This window comes from Bos indicus, chromosome 8, assembly GCF_029378745.1.
Source record: "Bos indicus isolate NIAB-ARS_2022 breed Sahiwal x Tharparkar chromosome 8, NIAB-ARS_B.indTharparkar_mat_pri_1.0, whole genome shotgun sequence".
Lineage (NCBI taxonomy): Eukaryota > Metazoa > Chordata > Mammalia > Artiodactyla > Bovidae > Bos > Bos indicus.
The window spans coordinates 44491992-44507679 of NC_091767.1; the positions used below are offsets into that span (position 1 = coordinate 44491992).

Genomic DNA, 15688 nt, shown 5'->3' on the forward strand with positions numbered 1-15688 from the left:
TCCCCAGCTCAGCCACTATTGAACTCATGCTCGCAGCTAACTCTATGACTTATACAAAGAAAAATGGGGTAATTCTAGGTAATTTTTTTCATGGCAAGAAATGTCTATCCAATCCAAATCTTCTGCTTTCTAGGCTGCATGCTTTCTTCTACAAAATATGGTTCAGATGTTACAAAGTGATATTTTCACCTTGAAGCTTTCCAGATAAATCACTGGGATTTCCTGTGGGAAGTAACATGTGAGTCAGTCTCGCAGAGTCTCTCTCTTCCAAGCCTGCCCTGTCTTCAGGTTCACATGCCTGGGGTGGCCAACGGGCGGGATAGGTGACACTGTACGGATTTCAGGGCCATACGCTGTGTTCCCTTGGAATTCATCCTGAGTCAGTATTTGACTAGGGCAGACGCTGCCAAAGAACTGTTGGTAATGTACAGTTCCTCCTTCCCCGCCTGGCTGCAACATGTCACAGAGTCTCCAAACCCACATCTGGCTGCTCTGTTTGTACTTAGCATCTTGCAGATTTCCCTGCATTGATTTACACAAGGGCTTAAAAAAAAAAAATTCATGTATCAAACATTTATCAGATACCTACTCTATGTAAAGCTCTGTGCCAGTTTTGGGGAACCATACAAAGTCACAGGAGGTACTGTTCAAATATTTCACATAAAAGCAATGAATGGCTATCAGTGGTTTCATATGGTTCAACTAAGATTACAAGCCTGGAGCCAGAAGAAAAGGGTAGGCTGAAGCCCTGGCTCCTCCATTTACTGGTTGTGTGACCCTGAGCAAGTTTTCTAACCTCCCTTTTTTTAGTAAAAGGAGAAAGTGGCCTGGATTACCCTAAGGTCTTCCTTTCAGGACCTTAAAATTCTAAAATTGGCCAACCAGGAAAGAGTTTTGTTGTTTGTTTGTTTTTTTTTTTTGGCCAAAAAGCCATTCAGTGGGAAGCATGAAGAAGATAAATGGTAACATATCTGTGTGTTTAGTAGTGATTTCAGAGGACATGGCAAAGTTTTAACAATAAAATTAATTTTAACTGCCCAATTTAAAAATACATATGTAGCATTGCTAGGAGACTCAGGTTTGATCCCTGGGTTGGGAACATCCCCTGGAGAAGGGAATAGAAACCCACTCCAGTATTCTTGTCTGGAGAATCCCATGGACAGAGGATCCTGGAGGGTTGTAGTCCATGGGGTCGCGAAAGAGTCAGACATGACTGAGTGACTAACACACATATACACACATTTAGCATTACACCACAAACCATTGCCATTTAGGCATTATACAGCAGTCTTTTGCAAAATCTGTAAAGTTGGACAAATTAGAGCACAGCACCATTTTCACTAAGAGTTTTAACCTAAGAAAAAGAATTCTCTTTACATTCTCTTTACAGCAGCAGTGATTTGTAATTTTTAAAGCCCTTCTCACATACATTTTCTGATCTGATACAACAGCCCAGTAAGCCAGGCTGTATTATTTTCATCCACTTTTTAGGAAACTAAAGGTTGGAGAGCTTAAGTGACTTACTCAAGACCACCGGCTGATAAAGCTAGCCAGAATTCTAGTCCCGTTCTCTCTCTATCGTTGTTATTCCTGTATCACTTCCACACTGACTCTCCACCAAGAGCAAACCAAAAAGGGGCAGATATGGGGAGGAAAAGAAAGACTATAGAGGTAACTGGAAGCAGATTGAAGGATTTCTGGGTGGAGCGGCTCTTTAACAATTCTTTTTCATTGGGACAAAGATAAGGTGGGAAAACCTACCCTGGTCACTGAAGCATACAGCTATGGTCACTCCAAGGGGGAAAAAACCCTAGGCTGGAAGTGCAATGCCCCATCCCATTAATTAACATTATCTTCTAATGGAGGAGGGCATCTTTCTCCCTTCTTTGAGTGTGGCTGTTGTGTCATCATGGAAATTTCAGCTGCTATAGCTGCTGCAGTAACAGTGGTATCATGGATCCCTTCAGTACTTCAGGAATTCCTTAGGCAATCGTGCTAAAAAGTTAGTGTCAGATGCTCAAGAGGAGATGCTTCTGGTGCTTCTGCTGCTGACAAGGCACTAGGAGGAGGCTTTCAGGACTCAGCAGCAACGTGATGTTTCATTAGGTCCCTGTGTTATGGCCTCCTAAGACCCCAGGTGGCTGGTAGTGTATGCCAGAAACCTCAGTTCATAAAGGCATCTTCCTTAAGACTGACATGTAGGATAGTCAGTCGCTTGATACATGAAGTAGGTGACCCAGAGAAAAAAAGACTACTAGTCTGGTGTCCACATATGGCTACACATTAGAATCGCCTGGAGGGCTTTTACAGCACCGATGCCCAAGTCACACCCCATACAAACTCAATCACCATGTCTGTGTGAAAGCCAGGTACCACTGTTTTTAAAGACCTCTGGCTGATTTCAGTATGTATTAAGTTTTGCAGTTAATGGGCTAGCTAACAATTTTTACAAGATCACACAGCTGCGGAAAAGAACTTACCATGGTTCAACTCCATTGTTTTTAACTGAAACTGATCTTTGCCCTAAAAATGAAGAATGAGTAGACACAGTGTCCTTCACAGTTAACCTTCAGAGCGAATATGTTAGCCCCAGTTCACCAGTGGAGAATATGAGTGTGTTTCCACTTGGCCTTGTAAAATGTGGAAGGAGGCCTTCTGGCAGCATTCATACCAGTTGTGGGACATGTAATGACAATCACTCAACAAGTATCAGTGGAGGGCCTACTGCGTACTGGGCTTGTCCTAGGCTGTATCAATAAATGGTGAGCAAGGAACATACGGGTTTGCCCTCCCAGAGCTTATCAGCTAAAAAAGGACCCAGATAAAATTCAGTGATTCCAACACTTTAGGGTTAAGACTTTAAAGGGAACTTATTTTATTCATTTGCCCTAGGCCTTGTTTCTTCAAGAGGATTTGTGGCAGCAAACACACACATAATGAAATTGTTAGAATATAAATAAGAAACAGAAATCAAGACTAGGGAAAATATAAATAAGAGTAGAGAGTCAAGAACAGAGGAAGAAAAACTCATAATTATGCAAATCATAAGGATCCACTTGGGCTTAACCTCAAATTTGGCATAAAGTATCCTGGCAGCCATATTGAAAAGGGAACCATGGTTAGTTATAAAGTTCTTGTTGTCAGAAAGACAAAAAAAAAAAAAAAAAAAAAACCCTAGTTCCTCAGGGGAGGAAAGGCTTTCCTAACACTTGGCTCTTGAGGAGATGTCTCATGTGGAGCTTCATACAGTCTCCTATAATGACTGCAAAAAGTAGATTTTATAACTGCCGTGCAGACCCTGCAATAAAAGTGAGGACTTAAAACTAAAATGTAATTTAATAAATCCGTTTCTGTCACGAGTAGGTGATCAGAAGTAAGTTGATTGAGGCCAAATATATGTCCAGGTGAACAGTGACTAGAAGTTGGGGTACCTGGAGGACACCCTTATAACAGTCCTCATAATTCCTTTCTACTGGGATTTCCATAGACTTATGGTTATATTTTCAATTTTCTAGGGTAGAGTTGAAAGGGTAGAGTTATTCCATGTTGTGGATAATGGAATGGTTATATGAGGGGTCAGCAAATATTTTCTGTAGACAGCCAGATAGTAAATATTTTAGCTCTCATGAGCCAGACAGTCTGTCTTAACAGTTCAGCTCTGCAGTTGTAACACAAATCAGTCATAGACAACACAGAAATGAACAGGCATGGCTGTGTTTCAGTAAAACTTGATTTATAAGAACAAGTGGCAGGTCAAATTTGGCTGACAGACTATATCACTAAGCCTGAGTTTAACCTAAAAAAAAATAAATAAATAAAAAGCAAAGTATATTATTGGTATTTTTTGTTGGAATTATGGAACATTTTGAAACTTGGTAAGTCTTGGTCAGTGGTGATTTTGGCCTCATTATTTAGTTGATAGCAGGTGATGATACATGCTGGAGAGAACATGGCTCATGCTGAGGCTGCAAATTCATAAAGTTCACCCGAGCAACGTGCAGACCCCCAAACAATCCAGTACAACTATTCGTACATCCAAGTGATGCTCAACAGTCATGGAACTATCAGGTTGTTGCAGCACAGAGCTGGACTCGTTCTACGTATTTTTTTGGTTCCATGTGGAGAAAGAGAATTCTTACGTTCCTCACTGGGAGGTCTAACAAAGCAACGTGGATTCTCTATTAAGATCTCCTTAGGAAAGAGAGATGACATTGACATTGAGTTATTTCCAGCAACTTGATGTGTGCTATTCACTCCTTTAACATCTTTTCAAGTGCAAAATCTATTTCAAACTACCCAATGTAGATTCTAACCGAACTTCCATGAGTATAGCCAAATATATGGCTACACGCAGGGGTAAAAAACAAACAGCAACAGAAAAAACATCATTTCACTATAAAAAAGGACTTAGCTATGAGCAGATAATAAACCATGTTGATGGTTTATCATGGCCTGAATTCTTAAATACCCTCTGATGCTGGGAAAGATGGAAGACAAAAGGAGAAGGGGGAAGCAGAGTATGAGATGATTTGAATGCATTGCCAACTCAGTGGACATGAATTTGAGCAAACTCCAGAAGAGAGTGGAGGACAGGGAAGCCTGGCATGCTGTAGTCCAGAGGGTCACAAAGAGTCGGACAAGACAGCACCCGAACAACAACCACAGTGGCCATAAACTTACTTGGGAGGTTAATTGTGTAATGGAGCTACCTTAAAGGGTTAAGTCCAAGAGGTCATCAGAAGAGCTGGCTTCAACTGATTTAGCATCTGCAACAAGAGGTGCTTTAGGGCTTCAACTTTGAGGTTTTTAAAAACATGGCTATGAATACAGTGGTGGAACCAACCCTTGAGGTTTCATTATCAGTCTGTACAGAATTTGGTATATCATACTTTCTGGGTAGCAGAGAAATTGGTTTGTTTGCTCCATTCAGAATTTCCTAACTATTCACTTATCCAGCAACACTAGATGGTTAAGAAAATAGTTTTGCTCATTGTAATAGAATATTTTAGGCTCATAGAGAGCACATACTGTCTTTATCTTCATATACCCAGGGCTTAGCCCTGTACCAGATCTACGAGGGTCACTGTAAAATACATGCCCATGAATGACTCTTGGGCAAAACTATCCTGTTTGCAAAACTTGTGCCACAGAGCAATGGAAAGCACATTCCAGGAAGGGACACGGCTCCTTGTTATTACACAAATTGTGGCAGACATTGAACCACTCAAAAAGAGATTAAACTTTTAACTTTGCAATTGGAACAAAATGTACTTACAAAACTTAAAAAGCAGAAAACTGCTCAGATGGAATCACAGTGTTTCCCAGCAATATCACCAGATGAGGGTAGGGGTAAGAGATTAGCAATCAGGTTCATGTGGCATGTATGAATATTTTTATTAATGGCTTATTCTTGACAAGCACCCAGAGAAGTTTCCAAGTAAATTTCTTAGGGAAAATGTCTCCTATCAATTTGCCTGAGACTTCTACTTTTTCAGAATCAACAAGCAACCAGACATATTATTTTGTTCCTGCCTCTCTTTCCTCTGGCCCCTGTCAATATGCTTATTTATAACAATAACTTTATCAGTTGTCTCAAGAAAACAAATTTCCTTCAACGGAAGTCACAATGTGATCTCACAGTCATATTTTTTAAAATGTCGCTGCCATTAATAAGAGATGCATAGAGAATGGATGCTGTTCTGAGCCAAAGTCAAATACTGGGCAGTGTGTGAGATGCTGCTGCAGCTCTGCCCCCACCACATGCTGGTGGCCAGGTCTTACGAGCAAGAAGGAAAAAGAGAACCAAGAGGATGAGGTTGCACAGAGCAACCCTCAAAACCCAGCCAAAGCTCCAGCCCTGAGCATTTTACTGTAGGACTCCATGGATCCCAGAGGAGTGTGGGAATGTGGGCAGAAACAGAGAGGAGGTGAAGTTAAAGCCAAGTCTAACATCATATGGGGGAGCTTTGATGTGGATAATTTGTCTCGCTGTAACAGATAAATTGCCTACCTGATTGCATCCAGCAGGTTCCAAAGAGAAAAACTTTGGCTCCAGTGACACTCATTAAATATCACCCCATCCTTGTTACCTCCACCTCTTTCTGATTTCCACATTGCCAGACCAAGGGAGCTTGAGCATCTGTTCATAGTGTTGCTCCTAATCCCACCCTCCCCAACATTCACCAGAAAGCAAAAGAAACAGAATAGAGATGAATAGATAACCTCAGGGAGCATCTGGATTTACCTCATTGTCCCACTGGAGTGAGTATAGAGAGCCAGTTGTAAGTTGTCATGATGCTGAGCATCTTTGGAGTTGAGTCACTCAGTTGTGTCCGACTCTTTGCAACCCCATGAATCGCAGCATGCCAGGCCTCCCTGTCCATTACCAACTCCTGGAGTTACCCAAACTCATGTCCGTCGAATCAGTGATGCCATCCAGCCATCTCATCCTCTGTCAGCCTCTTCTCCTCCTGCCCGCAATCCCTCCAAGCATCAGGGTCTTTTCCAATGAGTCAATGCTTTGAATGAGGTGGCCAAAGTATTGGAGTTTCAGCTTCAGCATCAGTTCTTCCAATGAACACCCAGGACTGATCTCCTTTAGGATGGACTGGTTGGATCTCCTTGCAGTCCAAGGGACTCTCAAGAGTCTTCTCCAACACTACAGTTCAAAAGCATCAATTCTTCGGCGCTCAGCCTTCTTCACAGTCCAACTCTCACATCCATACATGACCATTGGAAAAACCATAGCCTGGACTAGATGGACCTTTGTTGGCAAAGTAATGTCTCTGTTTTTGAATATGCTATCTAGGTTAGTCATAACTTTCCTTCCAAGGAGTAAGTGTCTTTTAATTTCATTAAAATTAATGATTTTAAATTAATGATTAATATTAGTGATTTTGGAGCCCCCAAAAATAAAGTCTGACACTGTTTGCACTGTTTCCCCATCTGTTTCCCATGAAGTGATGGGACCAGATGCCATGATCTTCGTTTTCTGAATGTTGAGCTTTAAGCCAACTTTTTCACTCTCCTCTTTCACTTTCATCAAGAGACTTTTTAGTTCCTCTTCACTTTCTGCCATAAGGTGGTGTCATCTGCATATCTGAGCATAGAAATATGCTAATCTCCGAAGTCAGTATTCATCATTTTTACATGTATAATTATTTGTTCACTGATCCATCCTCGATGTTCTTGCTCTTAGGGCCTGAGGATCATTTTCTCTGATGCATCTCGGCTCATCTTCCGGCTCAGTTCCTCCAGTGGTGTGCGGGCCACCATCAGACTATATGCAGAAAGCTACGAGAGGGATCCCAGCGGTCATGACCAGGAGCCCCAGGTAACAAAACAGAGCTGTACTCTCAGCATAGTGTATCTTACGCTCATGGCAAATTTCAGTAGCTCCAGTGGGCCTTTAGTGAGGGTGATTTTGCTTTCTAGAAAGGCATATGGATAGCTCCAGCCAAAGGCACATTTAGAATGACTCGAAGCAAATTTAACTCTTTCATTGCAGTGTTTGAAACAGAAAAATTGCTCTCGAGCATCTATGAGTTTAGACCAGCGTTTCCCAAAGTACTTGCTTCCCGACTGTCCTGTAGTTTTTGGATTGTAGTGACCTCAAGAGAGGCACCTTGTATAGATAAGTTGAAAAAATTTTGAGTTAGAGTCAAGCTGGTCAAACTCCTCAGAGCCTTGACTGTACTCATTTAAATGATCAATTCCCAAGTGTTTGGAAAGCTCCAAGTTGGATGATGACCTTGAGGTGCCAGTACAGGTGCTAGCCTGGACTTCCTCCCTGAGGTTGCTGCCTGGCCCAGCACGAGAAGAGGGGCCAGGGCTGCTCTGAATTTAAAGTTCAGGGAGGACACTGACAAAGCTGGGCTGGCCTGAGTTTAGCAGAGCCCTCTCAAGTTGTCAAAAAAGGGCTAATTAAAAACTCACTTAGAAGAGCAACAGCACAACCATATCCCCACTCCCAAATTTGTTAAAGCTCCAGGCAACATTAAGCAATACCAGAAACCCCCCACTCTAATGTTGGGTACTTCCAGCCACTCTGCAGGCTGCCTCTCCCTGCCTTGATCTCTAGTTTAACCTGGGTTTTGAAGCAGAATCCTTGATGAGATGGTTCCTTGCGATTAAATCACTGGTTCCCTCTGCAACGCTTCTTTTGTGGAGAAGGAGAGGAACAAAAAAAAAACTCATTGCTTCTCAGTTTAGTGATGCCCAGAATTTTTGGTTATAATTTGCCAAATTTGTGCCCTGGAAGGAATAAAATACCAGGAAGGGTTATCTTTCTTTGTCAGTAATTTAGTGGTTTTTAATTAAAAAAAAAAAAAAAATGCCTCTTTCTTTGGAGAATCTCAAAGAATTTTATAAAAATGATACCATAGATTCTTACACCTGACCCTGTAACCAGTAGATCTGTCTGGAGTAAAATTATCTAAAACAGGAGACCGAGAGCTATTGTTGGGATCACTGAGAGTGTGAAGGGCAGAGCGCAGGGCCAGCATTGAGACTCTGGCCTTTCCTTCTCAGGATCCCAGACTTTTCATGCAGGGATGTGCCACTGTCTGCCAACATAATTTGTTAGTGAGTACTTTTCATGCAAGATAGTACCTAATCGTGCAAGAATTGGAGGCCATATAAAAATTCCATATAAAACTCTTCTACATTTCATGTTGGGAAGTGAGATTAAAGTGAGGGCCTGAAAGTCCAGAGCTACGTACAGGGTGAGGAATGATATTCCTGGCGTCACCAACTCTGACTCACTCTGACTCAAGGCCTCTGACTCACTCTGACTCGAGGCTATTTTTTCTCAACATTCTTTTCCCTATTTGCTTGGAGTAAGTGGTTATGATGTTTGCTTATTTTTATTTACCTCTGCACCAAGTGCAGAAGTATGATGTCTAGGCCATTAGACGTGTGTAAAAAAAATCCTATGCACATATGAGTGTCTCTCTGAGGTAGTCCCACAAAGCCAAGTGGTGCTAGTCTTTCTAAGGCTTCCTTTGAAACTGAAAGCCATCACAGGCCTGCTGCGAGAGGATTGTGGTAAGTATCTACATCAGTCTGTGGGTAAAAAAAAATAAAAACATAAGTAATGCTGGTTATAGTCGCCATGGCTATGTTATTATCCATTCCATTGGTTGAAAAAGTTTGCCATTTTGAATGACTTAGAAATCCTTTCATTGATACGGGTTTTCGTCTCATGACTGCTGTTCCCTTTCTAATCCTAAGTGAGGGTTTTCTCAGTCCTTGCTAGATGGGCCTCAGAATGTTAAACTTATGATCTAGCTAAACATTTTAGCTTAAAAATAGATTTCCTTATTCAAACAATAGACTTCATTGACTCATCAACTTCAGCCATATTGCATGATACAGTTCAGTCAAGATAAAATGTAGAGTAGATTTTAAAAGACATCTAATCCCCTAAGGAAAAGGAAACAGCATTTCTCTGCAGGCCCACCTGGCTCAATTACTGCTAACTGTACCTCGGCATCTAATTTTAACCACCCGGGGCCCCCTTCCAGCATTGCTTTCCAGGACCACTTGCCTCTGCCTTCCAAGAGCTCTGGAAGGAAAAGCCTGTGGTTAACTGTTAACAGAGATCAAAGATAAGACCTTCTGCTCCAGCTGCTAAGATTATTACTGGTCCAGGTTGGCCAGGCAACACCAGCTTGTGATGCTTTCTCAGTCACAGAGACCTCTTCCATCCTTCTAGCTTGTTCTGACTTACAGCCTGGAAAGCAGAGAACAGATGCCCCCACCCACCCTCTCCTTGCACTCAGAAGCCTACAAAAGTACCTCTCTAATCTATAGAGGTTCTATTGATACTCTTATTTTAATTCAACAGGTATTTATTTTGATGTTTTACCCACCCTAATTTAATACTGTCTCCATTTAAGTTATTTAGTAAGAAGATTCCCTTATTGTTGTTATTCAACAAGAGTTCTTCCCAGGTGGCATGGTGGTGAAAAAAAAAAAAAACCCACCTGCCAATGCAGGAGATGCAAAAGACCAGGTTGGATCCCTGGGTCAGGAAGATCCCCTGGAGTGAGAAATGGCAACCTACTCCAGTATTCTTGCTTGGAAAATTCCATGGACAGAGGAGCCTGGCAGGCTACAGTCCATGGGCTGTGAAGAGTTGGACACGACTAAGTGCACATGCAACGAGTTCGCTTTAACTAACTTATCGGCATCTGGCTCTTTTACTTTGCATGTGGATAGTTTCTTTTCCAGACATTTTAAACACATGTGAACAGAACATGTTTTAAACATTTATGCTGTGGTTGCCTTGTGGAAGTATTCATAACTATGCTGGTGATGCAACTAGGAAAACTTGTGATACAATCTATATGCACACAAGTCTCTCCTCCTGTGAGTAGATTTTCCATTTGGGTCCTTTTGTCTAACAGTAATTATACCATTTGTCTTAAGTTGTATAAAATAACTTTTATCTGCATCAGATTAAAAAATTCTGTGTATATACACCTGTGGGTTGATAGTGAGGGGAGAAAAAGGTGGGGAGGGCTCTGAGGAGATGAGGAGGCGCTTGCCTTGCCCTCACCCTGTGCCCTTGGTAAATGAGGAGAGAAAGCTTCCAAGTCCTATTTCTGGAAGATTACATAGTTTTAAAAATACAAGATTACTTTAATTTTACTGGCAATCAGTAGGGCTTCAGTGAACCCTCACACCAGCTGGGAATAATTTGGAAAAAGGGATGAGCCAAACTAATTTAAATTCACAGGTAACCAGAAACAGTCCAGTTGTTTCCATTTTCTTTCCCATCAAGTTTATTATCTCTGCCACTAGATTAACCTTTTTTTAACTTCTTTCCTTGTCCCTTTGAGCCTGAGGGTGGAGTAGCTAATGAACAATTAAAGATCCAAAAGGAAAAGGAAGGAGAAGTTTTGCTAAGTCCTGGGGTAATCACAGGCTGATAATCAGCTCCCTACTAATCAGCAGCTGGCTTTGGTACTTCAGTTGCAGAATATAACCATGCCCCACCCCACCCAGTCTCTTGAAGGAGACATATTTTCTCTAACCCTCCTTACAAATTGAGGAAATGTATGTATGTATTTCTGATAAGCTGTACATAGAATATTTTAAAAGCTAATATCTAAGTACCAGAAGTCTCTACACTGAATTTATCTGATATTTTCTTCTACCTGTTCTTATTATGACTTTATAATCTAGAAATATAAAGCCCAGAGCCCTTTTGTATTATGTTGGAAGAACATATAATTTATCATCTAAACTACAGTACTTCTGAGAGTGAAATGGGGGCACTGATAATCACTATGTTGAGACTATCCCCAACACACCAAAACAGATGGTTCCTCTAGCTACAGACCTCCTTGCCACCTTAGATCTGCAGGCCTCTTTGCAGACAGGTTCTTAAAAGCATCAGCAATATAAGCCCAGTAGTACAAAGAGAGCAGGCCAGAAGAGTTAGATCAGTGGTTCTAACCCAGACTGCACATCAGAACCACTTGGGGGCCTTGGTGAGCATACCATGACTGGGACTACTCCCAGAGACTGACCTTAATTATTTCTATGTAGGCCTCTAGTTTTAAAAAGCTTCCTATTGTCACGCGAGTGTATGTTCCTCGGTTCTTTGTCTCGTCACAACAAAGATTTGGAGCAACGGACATTAAAGCCCTTGGCGCGTCACAGCTCTCAGGTCTTGGACAAACCGTGCTACAGCTCTTAGGCAAATCAATGTTACAGCTCTATTTTATTTAGAAGATAGCAGGAGAGTGAGAGAGAAAGAGAGAGAGAGAAAAGAGCGCACGCACGCAGGAGAGAGAGTCCATCAGAAAGCGCTTTGGCTCCTCCTTTTATATGTTTTTTCCTCCACCTGGGCCTGCCCTATGCAAATTGGGCTTAGCCAGGAGTGCTGTTTGTTCTGCCTGAAGTCTTCACTCTGGTCCTCGGACCTTCCTTGTCTTTTAGCCACAGCCATTTTGGACTCCTTTTCCCTATTCTACCTACCTAACGTTCCCCCCTCAAGAGATGGGAGGCCCAATTCTTTGGGATTAGGGGCGTCGAGGTCTTTCTGGCTACTTCCTGCTGAACTGGGGCGGCGAGGGGTATTGGGCCTCTCCCTCTTGTTAGTCTCAAGCCTCAGAGTCCTTATAGCGGTGTCCAAGGGTGTGTGATATTTTCCGTGGTCAGCTGTAGTTTTATATCTTTGTTGAACTGGCACTGCATGTTGTAGCTGGTTGACCTGGGCAGAGACAAAACAGGTTAGACAATTGACAGTACATGGAATAATCATAAGCATCATCAATATAGCATAACAAGGACTAGTAGGGACATTAGTCAATTTTAAATTCACATCGCCAGGATAGCTCAAGTCCCTCCTTGTTCAGGGATCAGAAGATCTATCTCCTGTCTGTTTTGGAGTACAGTCTCTGTCAAGCTGTGTTGGCTTCTTAGAGTTATCCTGAGAAATCTTATCCCCAGAAACCAGATTTGGGGGGTGTTCATTAGAATAACACTCATTGGTAGTTCTGAATAGGTATCTGAGATCTCCCAGGGGCTCACAGGTGTACTGAGTGTCCTCTTCTGTTTTCTTCCATGGCTTGACTCATGAGTAGTGAATCCAGGAGTCATGTCCTGGTACCTTGACTGCTGTGGGGGTAGAAAGTATTACAGGGTAGGGGCCCTTCCATGTGGGCTGGAGTTGAGCCTTTGGGGACCCATCTTTCCAGACTTTAATTAGGACTTGAGTTCCTGGAGCATATAGTGGTGACTCTTTAGAATCTTTTGGGTCCTGCTTCATACCCCACAAGCATATATCCTGTTGGAATTGCCCAATGGCCATGGTATAAGACTGGAGGGTCTGAACCTCTGGATCTAGGAAGAGGTCATTGACATGAGCAAAAGGTCTCCCATATAGCATCTCATAAGGACTAAGACCAACCTGTTCCTTAGGGGCAATGCGGGTGCGGAGGAGAGCTATTGGTAAAGCCTCCTTCCATCCCAGGGAGGTCTCCTGGGTTATCTTTTTTATCGCTGATTTTAAGAATTGATTGGCCCTTTCTACTTTTCTTGAAGACTGAGGCCTCCAGGCACAATGGAGATAATAAGTAATGCCCAATGCTTTAGAGACCCCTTGGGTGACCTTAGAAGTAAATGATGTCCCATTGTCACTTTGTAATGACCTGGGCAGACCACCACCTCCTCAGCCTTCTCAGTCCAGGTGGGAAAGCCTTCAATCCATCCTGTGAATGTATCTATCATGACTAATAGGTATTTATACCCTTGAGAAACTGGCATCTGGGTGAAGTCCATCTGCCAGTCCTCTCCTGAGTAGGCCCCATGTCATTGGATGGGCTGGGCCAGCTGGGGTCTTCGAGCTCCTTGGGGGTTGTTTAATTGGCAAGTGGGACAAGAGGAGACCACCTGTCTTATAGTTGTGTGGAGGCCTGTTCCTCTGAAGGACCTTTCTAGTAATATTTGGAGGGCCTTTTCTCCTAAATGAGTAGTGGCATGTAAGGAGTTAACCAACTTCCATTGGAGGCTTCCAGGCAGAAAAAGGAGTCCCTCCTTTTGGAACCACCCCATATGATCTTCTTGAAAGCCCTTGCTCTTAGCTTTAAGAGTCTCACCTTCAGTATATGAAGGAGTTTCTGGCAAATTAGTCTGTGGAACTAAGGTGGCAATCCCTATTAGGTCATGGTTCTGTAATGCTGCTCTCCTACCTGCCTGATCAGCTGCTTGGTTCCCTTGTGCCACTTCCGTGTTCCCTTTTTGGTGTCCTTTACAGTGGGAGACTGAAACCTCAGTGGGCAGATGGACTGCCTCCAAGAGTCGAAGAATCTGATCACCATATTTGACTGGGGACCCTCTAGTGGTCAAGTGGCCCCTTTCTTTCCAAACAGCTGCATGTGCATGTAGCACCAGAAAGGCATACTTAGAGTCAGTGTAAATGGCTATTCTTTTTCCTTTTCCCAGCTCTAAAGCTCGAGTCAGGGCTATGAGCTCAGCTAATTGGGCTGAAGTACCTGGTAGCAGAGGCTTAGCCTCTATGGTCTCAAAATTGGAGACTACTGCATACCTGGCTCTTCTTTTTCCACCCAAGACAAAGCTGCTTCCGTCAGTGTACCAGATTTCTTCAGGATTGGTCAGAGGATCTTCTGACAATCCCTCTCGGGGTTTTGTCCAGTGGTCCAAGGTTTCTAGACAAGAGTGAAACGGGAGAGAGCCCTCGGGGGTAGGTAGGAGGGTGGCTGGGTTAAGAACCTCACAAGGGGATATAGTGAGGCCTGGATTTTCTATCAGCATTACTTGATATCTGAGGATTCTTTGATCAGACATCCATAAGTGGCCTCTCCCATTTAGGAGTTGTTTTACTTGGTGGCTGGTAAAATAGTTAGTTTGCCCCCAAAGGAGAGTTTTAAAGCATCTTCTATCATGATTGCAATAGCTGCAAGATTTCAAAGGCAGGGGGGCCAGCCTCGGGAAGTTGGATCGAGCCTCTTGGATAAGTAAGCTACAGGCTGGGGCTCAGATCCCAACCTTTGAGTTAACACTCCCAAGGCTATTCCCTCTCTTTCATGGACATAAAGTTGGAATGCTTTTTCTGGGTCTGGCAACCTCAAGGCAGGTGCCTGAGTTAAGGCCTGTTTTAGTGTAGTCTCTGCCTCTTTTTGAGGAGTTCCCCACACGAGTGGGATTGAATCATCTCGTCCCTTTAAGCTTTCATATAAGGGCTGGGCAATTAGACCATAATTGGGTATCCAGATTCTACAATAACCAGTTAGCCCCAGGAAAGCTCGCAATTGTTTTCGAGTCGTGGGGGAGGGCAACTGGAGAATTCCTTGTACCCGATCATAGGACAGCCTCCTGGACCCGCGTGTAATCTGAACTCCCAGGTAAGTGACTTTTGTCTCGACCATCTGTGCCTTAGCATGGGAGACTTTATATCCCCTTTCTGCCAAGAAGTTTAGAACCTGAATTGCATGTTGTTGGGCACTTTTCTCATCTGGAGAGCAGATTAGTAGGTCGTCTACATATTGTAATATTTTCCCATTAGGTCCCAGGTCCAGATCTAGGAGATCCTGGCCAAGGGCCTGTCCAAACAGGTGGTGGCTATCTCTGAACCCCTGAGGTAATACTGTCCAAGTCATCTGTTTGTGTTTTTCTCCTGGGGCCTCCCACTCAAAGGCAAAAAGGTATTGGGATTCTTTAGCCAGTGGTATGCAAAAAAATGCATCTTTGAGATCCAAGACAATAAACCATTTGGCACTGGGTGGGATTTCTCCCAAGATTACATAGGGATTGGGTACTGTGGGATGGAGGGGAACTACAGCTTCATTTATGATTTGGAGATCTTGAACCATTCACCAGGTTCCGTCTTTTTTCTTTACTGAAAGGATTGGGGTGTTACATGGCGAACTGGTAGGGACCAGTAGCCCACAAGCAAGGAATTTTTTTATTAAAGGCTGTAGTCCCTCCCGAGCCTCTCTTTTGAGAAGATATTGTTTCCGGTTAGGAAACCGAGTGGGATCTCGGAGGACAATGATGACCGGTTCAGCTTGGTGGGCTCGTCCAGGAATCCCCTGGTCCCACACCTGGAGGTTAATTTTGTCTTCCCATAGTTTTTGGTCCCTCTCTATTGAAGGTATAATGGGTTCTTCAGTAGTAACCAGGAGCTGTAGAGCTCTATGGGCTGAAAAACTTCCCA

At 43.0% G+C, this 15688-nt stretch overlaps 1 protein-coding gene across 1 annotated transcript in view; it reads left to right on the forward strand.

Annotated features, from left to right (window-relative positions):
* The window catches only part of PGM5 (phosphoglucomutase 5), a 210019-nt gene that overhangs the window by 157249 nt on the left and 37082 nt on the right, over nt 1-15688 (forward strand). The window contains exon 10 of the mRNA XM_019966038.2: nt 7199-7333. Within this exon, the coding sequence (XP_019821597.2) occupies nt 7199-7333 (135 nt within the window). The remainder of the gene's footprint in view (nt 1-7198; nt 7334-15688) is intronic.